The 9,806-nt window shown below is 39.1% G+C and overlaps 1 protein-coding gene across 1 annotated transcript; it reads right to left on the reverse strand.

The window, feature by feature from the left end:
* Nucleotides 1–2,633: 2,633 nt before the first annotated feature.
* On the reverse strand, nucleotides 2,634–9,486 carry LOC147437646 (uncharacterized). The gene is made up of 18 exons (XM_086486587.1): nucleotides 9,133–9,486; nucleotides 8,884–9,026; nucleotides 6,915–7,006; nucleotides 6,744–6,770; nucleotides 6,286–6,386; nucleotides 6,032–6,211; nucleotides 5,944–5,998; nucleotides 5,649–5,856; nucleotides 5,408–5,539; nucleotides 5,276–5,337; nucleotides 4,774–4,792; nucleotides 4,648–4,698; nucleotides 4,359–4,383; nucleotides 4,102–4,121; nucleotides 3,476–3,553; nucleotides 3,221–3,363; nucleotides 2,938–3,159; nucleotides 2,634–2,760 (listed from the first exon to the last, which is right to left on the reverse strand). The coding sequence occupies exons 3-18, from the start codon at nucleotides 6,995–6,997 to the stop codon at nucleotides 2,634–2,636; spliced, it is 1,533 nt and encodes a 510-aa protein (XP_086342713.1). The 5' UTR covers nucleotides 6,998–7,006; nucleotides 8,884–9,026; nucleotides 9,133–9,486.
* Nucleotides 9,487–9,806: the final 320 nt, after the last annotated feature.

A 9,806-nucleotide genomic window follows, 5' to 3' on the forward strand; every position in this document is an offset into this window, starting at 1 on the left:
TCGATTCGGGTGGTTCATCCACTACTTCCTCATCTACTTTGTCCTTGGTGCCAGTCAGCCCCCATTTGTCACAATGAAGGTATTATGCACAACTAGATACATCATTCCTTCTTGGTCAAAGTATCTATTTCCATTATAGTCCACATTTACAAGTTCCTCAAACTCGCTTGGTCTTTTGTCCAATTTAACATAGTAGCGGTTCATACCATCCGTATAGATTTTAGCTTTCAGCTTGTTCTCAAATTGAAATTTTAGATACAATAGCTTGACATCCGATGTGGGCCAAGAAGTACCTACCCCCATGTTAGGCTTAGATTTCTATGATGATACAATCTTCCTGGTCGCAAATACATGAAGAAATGAATTTACAAAACCAACCTTGTTACCTCATTGACTGCCTTGTATTCTTTCCCGTTTGACTTATTTGTTGAGCCACACCCTCTAGCTCCTACACCCTGTAAAAAATGCTTGATGGCTATGAATTTACAACCGTTTTGTTAGTCTAAGCTTATAGCCGACAAAACTTTATCTTTCACTTTCACCAAATTCACAATTTTACTTCTAGCACCCACAACTCAAGTCCAATTTCAATTTTGAAAAGACCACCAAGGTCCTGGAGACTATCTCTGACTCTAGTGCAATTCTGGTTTTAGTGTGTCTCAAAGGAACATGGATCACCATCCGTGTACCTCAATGGAAAAATGGGATGGTTTTAATCCCATACCTAGCTCTTGGTCTAAAGATCTCAAGTATATACTTTTTGTAAATTTTGGGTCCGTTTAGGGTGGTCAAAAATCAAACCCTAGCCTTGTTTTGGCCCTTTTTTATATGATTTGATTTTGACCTCTTTCTGAACTTCTTTTCAGTTCTTTCCTTTGGGAACTTTTTGTTCCAATTTTTTAAACTCCCCACTGGTCCATTTCTTGTTCAGGATTTAAAGAAAGGTACATGGATTGCGATCCATAATGGAAAGCCAAATTGCATTTTCTTGATACCGTTAGGATCAACATGTTTACTGGATGCTCTTAAATCAAACGTTTTGGATTTGAACCACTTCTTTAGAACTCACCTTATACATTAACATGATTACATAGTGCACCCCCCGAGAAAGAAAACAACTTGGGATGGGGCACAAAGACTCTTTGAGGTTGTCAGTCTCAAGAAGTGAACCTACAAAACTACGCAATTGACTACTTTAGAAAATCTATCACTCTCCAGTCTGGAAATCTACCTATGTCCACTCTCACCGCTCTAGGTCGTCATGTCTTTTGGACATCCAAACATAGTGGGAATGCAACAAAAGTTAAGGAGGAGTATTACAACACCTAAGGGCACAATCCTACCAAGTTCTGTGGTCATTAGAGGAGGTCTAAAATAACGATCCATCCCATAAAATGTGCAAAAAAATGCAACAAAACTATTCAAAAAGGTATCTCTATGGCTTAGAAACACTCTTCCAAGGCCAAACCATAAAAAAATAACCATTTTAGCACTTAAATCCATGCATTTAGCTCACAAATTGGTTGCCCTGAACCACAACAAAAATGAGAATGATTACACTTAGATTCAAGATCAAGAGACATGAAACACAATGGACTAATTGAAATTAGTTTTTGATTACCAGACAAAGAGAAAGATTGATTACAAGTTGCAGCAGAGTTGCAGCTCACAGTCAACGTCCAAAAAGATCCTTACAGATAATGATAATGCTACTTTAGAAACTAAGGGTTTTGATCCAAAGACTTGGGACCCTTTCCCATGGCCATTGGACACTTTACAAGGCTTGTAGGTTTTGAGCAAAAAAATAGAGAATAATAGGCTAGATGAACACACTTAAAGAATCCTTACTTTCTAGTTGCAAGGCTTCTTTGGAAAAAAGATAGCGTAGTACAAGGAAGGAGTCTTATCATAGCCCAAGCGAGATTTTTGGAGCAAGCTACAATGCGAGCAATCTCTAGAAGCTAGAAAATATCTATTGACAAGTTTTGAATACAATATCTATTACTTATAACAGACTCTAGATAATAGAGAAGACTGCAAGTTTCTTCATTGTCTCAATATCCTCTTTTTCTTGTCATGATGGATTTGCTATAGCATGATTTGTGTATGACAGATTTGAGCGGCCAAAAGGCAACTGCAAATAGCCTAAAACAAGTAAAATTTTCAGCCTTGAGACAATACATTAATTAGCTGATTTCAACTAGTGTATGAGCCCGATAAACCATTGATTTCAGCCCAAAAATCAACAACCATTTCAGCCCATAAAGGGGTGCCACCTCAGAGAGTCTTACTTTCGAGCAAGCTCTAAACCGGACTAAATATCTTTGCAAAACTATACCCTATGCAAGATTGGGGTATTCACGTGTATATACAAACCGTATTAAAGAATAATTCAACATGAGCATCCAAGCTTAAGGAGTGGAGAATCAAGAACAATCACATATTTTAAAGACAATTGCAAAATGAATTTTAGAAGTAATGCTTTGACTATGTCATGGATGATTGAAAGACTGAATGTTTACATTAAGCTTAAGATTTTTATAGTTCCATATATCTCTTCACAATAAGACCACAACCAATCTATCTAACCACAAGAATTGTCAGATCATTTATAACTACAATGACCAAGCACGCTACAAAAATTCACATTCATCATCAATGAAGATATTGCATCGTGGAACGCTCTCATGCACCCTAAGATCATAACGTGTATCCATCGCCATGCGCTGAGCCACTGCCTCTGCATAGACCGGTAATGCACTTCCAAAAAACAAGACAATGTCAAGAAAGATAACCATAAACACCCAAACATAAACAACATCATATGGCATCATCACAAAAAGAGCCATACACCTCACAAAAATATGTGATATAAAATTTTACAACACTACCAACAACATAAAAGCAATGTTCTAAAACAAGAAACGAAAGCCTCACTAGTTGTCAAAGATGTTAACACATGAGGGCACGTCTCTCTCATCATCAAAGTCAAGAGATGTAGAGGCCTCCTCTCTGTTCCGCCTTTTTGCTTGGAGTAAAGGAAAAACATATCCAGTAATAAGCGGCTCATCAACATCAATTTCTACACATGCCCGTCCAGTAGCCAAGCAAGCCCGCAACACTGGAGCAGTACCACACCCAAGCTCCAAGAAAATCCCACTACGTGGACAAAGAAACTCCACAAAACAAGCCATAAAAGCTGAGCTCCATTGTTTCCCACCTCACAAGGGCTCTCTCAAAGGTGACCGTGCCTACGAAATCACCGGTAGATGATGCGCCATAAAAGAGTCCAAGGGCTGAATGCCGAGACTGGAGAAAAGAACCTGGCTCTCTAATAAAAAACATGTCGGATGAGTAGCTACTCTGTGCACCATGAAGAGCATAGAGCAATGGCACTGCAATAGAAGACACCCATTTGTGACAGATGGACAAAAATAAGAGTGAGTGGATAAGGAATGCAAACACAATCATGTACCTCAACACGACCACCAAAGCTCTCCATGTAACCGTACACATCGTGATGCATCACTACAATGCGTCGATGGACCACCATCTGTGAAGCTTGACAAAATCTCTCAACCCAACCAATAGTGTCACCTGTATGTCAAACAAAAAGGTAATACACAACAATCTTTAAGACATTTTCTCAAATAGCATGTGAAAATGAAACGTGGATCGATTTTAAGGTAACATATGAAGTAACACAGCTGCCATGGATACCATGATAAGCAACTAGCCTCCATCTGCCAATGTCAAAAATGGTAGGTGAATCCCAGCATGCACATGCTCCTCCATAAGCAAGTCCCAAGATGGTCCAGAGGACAATCCAGAATGGGAGCCTCCGAATGGGAGGTCCAAAAAGATCAAATCAGCTGCCCAAGGTACACTCTTACCTCGTTGAGTGTATGACAAAGGAGGATTGATCACACAAGACATAAAATCATGGACTGGTATCCAACGTGGATGACGCACTTGAGCTCTAAAAGCTGCTGCAATCTCAATATAGTCACCATGGATGGCCATACAATGTGTCTCCGAAGCAGTAAAAGAAGCAAGACTAGGAGAATGCAAAGGATATATGAAGCTCAAGGTGCGACGCACAATATCGAAGCCAGGAGTAGCTGAGAAATCAAATTAAAAACAAATAAATTGCAAGCACTAAAGAATCAAGCCAAAAATGCATCTAGAACACAATGGCTCACTCTCATCACAAACAATCTCCTCTGTGGTAGTAGTATCATCAACATGCTCCTTTCCCATTTGGGAAGCATGTGAAGCTACAAGAAGGTAGATGACGCAAATGAATGTATGCAAAATCATAGAGAAAGCAAAAGGTAAATATATAGCATACTTAATACCTGTTACACCCACATTTACATCTTGCTGCGGTAAAATCAGTGTAGCAAAACCACAGGGAGGCACCACTTAAGCCGGAATCTGGGAAGGTATCCTTGTGACCTCGGGAATATGAAATTCCCCTGAATCTACCTGAGTAGCATCATGGATCTCTCTCTCTCGCATCAGCACGTGTCCTCGCTCCATGTCAACCCACCAAGGACATGTCTCTATCTCGAACGGAGAGAGCATATGAAGTGCCAAAGTATATATGGAGGAATCCTCTGGAGACAGTTGAGTCCACTGCCTTACCAAGAAAGGAAGAGCAGGTATAATTTGTTGGAGACCAAGAAGGATAGAAACCTATGCAAAAAAGGATAGATTAATAACATTTCAAAGCATAGACTCATGGACATACACATTCTAAAAAACCTCTACCTGTATGCTAACCGTTGAGCTGCCATACGCAAGTAGTCAATTTCTTGGTTTAGTGCTTTCTTTTGTGCATCTTTTGTCTTTTCCTCAAGAGAGACCTCTTGTGGAAAAAGGTATGGCCTAGCTTCAAACTTCACCTCCTCAAAATAGGAAACTAGCGTACAATCATGTGGCAATGGTGCTACACCAGGTAGCTCAAAGAATTGTGATGAAAGCTGCAATGCCCTCTCATAGGCACGTGACAAGAAACCCTCTCTGCAAAGCCAACTATAAGTACATAAAAGATTAGTACAAGACACTACATACACTAAAGAAGCTTTGACCAAAATAGTTAGAGCACACTTATGTGCAAAAGGTGTGATCCCCTTTTTTCAAACCATAGGCTGCTCTATTTACCTTGTCAGCCTCTAGCAATCCTAGCCAAGTTATTTTACTTGGAATTGGAGCATCTGCCAAAGCTATCAAATTAAGATTTTCCAATGTAGCCCAGCTGTTAGCTCCCCACTTCAAGCCCATAACCTTTGCTAGCCAATCGGTTCCCAAGTTTGGATCCACAATATTGAGCAGCTTAACAAAACGAAATAATACAATCAATAAAAATATATACATAATCTAGAAGAAGTAAACAATGTCATACCTTGCCAATTTTGTCGGAGAACTTTGTAGTGAGATCTTGCTGAATTTGTTTCTCATGTTTCTTCAATTCTTTCTCTGACAAACTGTGCCTCAATTGATCCAATCTCTTATCTTTCTCTTTGGACATTTTTACCTTCAAAACATTGTCGTTTATTTAGTTCAACAACAAGAGTTTTATGAATGACCCCAAGAATATGAAAGAGTTTTATGAATGAACAATAAGAAAGAAAAGTAATTCTTACATCGTACACCAATCTTGCCAAGTATCTTCGTGTCAAAGGGTACCATGGCTCAGCTCCTTTTGAGTACTTTCTACGCACTTCAGCAATAAGGGCTTGATCTTGCATCGGCAACCCTTTTAAATACACTTCATGATCAACAACACAGATATGTGTCGTATTCACAATATCATCTCGCAAGTTGCAAGAAACTAGAGCATGTGTGTTCATGCTAAAAGACACAGAAATCATTACTTATAAAAGCTTTGGGAGCAAAGCTTATGAGCTAAGCAAAATTTAAAAACATAAAGCAACTTACAGATTCATCCGTTGCAAGCTACTCAACAAAGCAATCTCAGGAACCTTTGTGGGGTCTATAATGGTGCAAAGAACCTTGCAATGCTTCTATTTGCAAGTTGAAAATTTCTCCTGAATGGCAGCTATCCATGCCACAGTATGGTGGTTTCCCTCCCATATATAAAACATTTGATTGGACAAATCTTTAAACCTTATATCTTTCCTTAGTTCACTTTCAAACTCCTCATTAACTTCAATCCAAAATGGATCCCAATTTTCCTTAATTTCACCTAAGTTTCCAACACATAAAATTAGTATTGACACACTAACTTAAAAAATGCTATCCATAGAGTCAGTGCCTTACCAGTGAGAGCCGAAACTTCCTTCTTACATGTCCACACCGAGACAATAAATGCTCCCTTCTCCTGCATGTAGCCCTCCTTGGAAAAAGCTGCCTTCAATCCACTAAGATCATCTCTAAGTCCTCTTACTCTAGCATAGGGAATCAATCTGCACAATGGGATTGGAGGGCAATCAAAGCAACTAAACAACCTTGTGCTAGTCATGACATCAGCACCACTATGCATAAAAAGCTTTTGCTCATCTTCATCCTCTTCTTCTATTGTGGCTGTGACCTCGTCTCTCATCCTTCAAGGGACTATTTGCATAGCATTTTCAGCAGGAGCAAGAGTATCATCAACCTCATGCACTGAGCCCTGACCAATTTCAGAGGAGACTATTTCTTCTTCTTGTGTATCCAATTCTTCTGTCATTTGTGTTGCAGAAACTATGGATATTTTGTCAACTTCCAAGATTCCAAACCTTGAGGAATCAGTTGGTGACTTTAAACTGAAACAAAAACAAAACCTCCTTGATATTTAGAGAAACATTTCAATCTATAACATTATACACAAAGAATCGAGAGAACCCTTTGAACTTTCAAAAAATGTAAATCCCCAAAAACAAAACTCTTGACCAACTACGTTGTCTCACCTACGCAAGGGACGTCCACATTTTCCCCTTTTTCTTGATGTTCCATCTGCAGACTGTCTTCTAGAAGAGTCTTTTCCGGCCATTGAAACTACCTTCTCAAAGGCAATTACTATGTTAGTTTTGTAAATGCATGATGGCTTCAGAGGGCATATTTCCAACATTCATCAATGGGTGGTATAACAAGTCACCCGACAACACACTAGTATTTACTCTGTTCGATCTACTTTCTGCTTAGCAGTTCCAATGACTTGCCAAAACACGTATACATACACTTCAATCCGAGAAATAGAATATATACATTAACACTAGGTTGGTAATGGGACACTTTTATGTCCTGCTAAGTGACCATTTTCCTTGAATTATGTCAAGAGTTTCAAAATGGATTTTGAGGTGCTATCTATTTAGAAAGTTGTCTCATGAGCTGAAAAAAACTCGACATTTTTTTGGAATATCAATTCCATCTTTAACCTTGTCCTTGCACAACATTTCACAACCTAAACTGTGTGAAAAAATGGGTCCTATTTTTGGCTTTTTTCAACTTTTTGCAACTATACCACTCTAGAATTCATTTTTGTGAGGTCTATAATGCTAGAGAACTATCTTTAGTAGGCCTCAACATGTCCTGATGCTTCTAGGGAGAAATAAATATTAAAGTTGTAAGTTATGACCAAATTACAAAAATTGTCAAATCCTGTTTTTTAGCCAATTTTAGCCCTTCTATGATTTTTTTGGTGGATTTCATGATATCCAAATGCATTTTTGATTTTCTATGTCGCATATTGTAACATAAAGCTAATATTCCTTGAGTTTTGGGGCACCTAATACCCTATTTTGCATAGTATACAACGATGGTTGATTTTTTCAATTATAGAAGAAAATGAAACATTCTACTATATCAAGTATAGCTTTTTCAATATTGTTAGTTTCTTGTGACAACTACATGCATTTTATAGGTAGTAACCATATCTACTCATAAGGATCAAATTTGGCTAGATATTGAATAGTTTCTATGGGATTCTACAACTCATAATGTTGAACCCAGTTTTTTCATGTTTGCTGTATTTAGCACTTCATCTTTGTCCCCAAGATTCCCCTTGGTAAGAGATGTATTATTCTTTTGACATGCTCCATGGCTCCTTATGAACATAAAGGACAATAGGGAACTAAGAAAACATGCATATATTATTTGTATTGAGCGTGGCTATAGAAACTTTGATGATAGGTTTGCAAAATGGTAAAAATTCAACTTTTATGTACCTATTTATTTTGGCAAAACAAAAAATAGTGAGTGAGAAGCAATCATATGCTCTTATCACCAACCCATTGAATTTAACTAGGGAGTTTATCTCAAGTCCTACAAAAATCCCTAATCTTATTTTTATGCAACAAAACGTAAGAAATTAATGTTTTGATGAAAATGCACTGGTCCATCAACTTTGGAGGCTTGGTGTGACCAAAAGATGATAAATTTTACAAGTTTCTTATTTTTTTCATGTGTAGTAGGCCTTGAACTATAACCTCATGAAAGGATTTTACAAAATGAGTGGATCTACTATGGTTTTGGAGGTTTTTTTCAAAACCCTGAAAGGACACTTTTATGTCCTATTAGGTTACCAACCTAGTGTTAAAGGATTAAAGAGCTATGACAAAATATAACAGTTATAAAGTGCCCCAAGCAGCTCTTTAGCAAGCCACAAAACCCATCTTTGAGTAGCTATCATCATGAGGAACTTGAAGCTTGTCATCTATTAAGAGAACTTGTCGCTAATAAGTTAAGGTTGTGGCGATCGCTAAGCTCAAAAACTTAGGAAGACTTGAGAGATTGATTTGCTAAAAGTTTAAGCTCACGATTTGCTAGTCCTTAACTTCACGAACGAAAACAAATTTTTGAGGATGAGACTACTTTTTTTTGTTTAAGCTTCCTCACATTAGACCTTACAAATTATAGAAAAGACCATAAAAGTTCTACCTCAATGATTTTCTTCGCCCCGCAGCAGGAGGGATGTTAGCGCAGACGTAAGGAAGTTCCAAGCTGGAGTTCTGAATGCCACCGAGCCTGTCTCAAGGAGCTCGCTCAAGCCGTAGCAGGACTACTTGTATGCCTCAAGTACCCTGCACCACCGCCACAGGGGAGTTAGGGACTGTTCCGAGATGGCTTACAATCCGCCTCAAACACCAGCACTGTTGCAGTGAACGAATCGAAAATCGCCTATAGCACCTTGCACCGCCGCATGTAGTTTAGGATAGTTGTTTCAATCCAGCTCATGGACCTCGCAGCACCGCAAGGGTGCTTTGAACAGTAAAGTAGCCGAAGCAGTGCAGTTCGCATAAGGACCACACAGCGCCGCAGGGTAGTTCAAGGAAGAAATGGAGGCGACGCAGGCCAGTTTCAATCCAGTTGATGTGGGGTAGTTTTAATCGGCCTCATGCACCTCGTGGCACCGCAGGGGATCTTGGGACAGTTTGTGAGCCAAAGCAAGGTAGTTCGGGTAAGCATCTCGCGGCGCCACAGGGCAGTTCCAAGGAAGAAATACCGTAGGACCATTATCCAAAAGTTTTTTAATGAATAATTAAAACTGGCTTAACAGTTTCGCGGCGACGCAATATATAATCCACGTGTTATATTTATATGCCTCAAGCGCCTTCTATTGTACTAGTGTGGCCGGCGGCTTTCGGCCGCCTCTCTCTCTTTCTCTCTCCCCCCTTGCGTGCTCACTGTCCTCACTGTAGCCAGATAAAGGAAATTGCGACACGTGGCACTGGAAAACCAGTCTCCTTAATATATAGTATAGATGTTTAATTTGCCTCAAGAGCCTCGCGGCGATGCATACCCTAATCCAGGCGTAATTTATATAAATAGAATTCATGGAAATTCTCAAAATATCCCTCAAA

This window comes from Adiantum capillus-veneris, chromosome 17 (genome assembly GCF_014529385.1).
Source record: "Adiantum capillus-veneris isolate H3 chromosome 17, ASM1452938v2, whole genome shotgun sequence".
NCBI classification, from domain to species: Eukaryota; Viridiplantae; Streptophyta; class Polypodiopsida; order Polypodiales; family Pteridaceae; genus Adiantum; species Adiantum capillus-veneris.

What these genes read in the sequence shown, in the direction of transcription:
- LOC147437646 (XM_086486587.1), bottom strand. Translation starts at nt 6,997, where the DNA reads ATGGCCGGAAAAGACTCTTCTAGAAGACAGTCTGCAGATGGAACATCA. An exon ending in TACCTGCTCTTCCTTTCTTG is followed by an intron (nt 4,384 to 4,647) that starts GTAAGGCAGTGG and finishes ATTTTACCGCAG; the next exon opens with CAAGATGTAAATGTGGGTGT. An exon ending in CTACTCCTGGCTTCGATATT is followed by an intron (nt 3,554 to 4,101) that starts GTGCGTCGCACC and finishes CAAGCTTCACAG; the next exon opens with ATGGTGGTCCATCGACGCAT.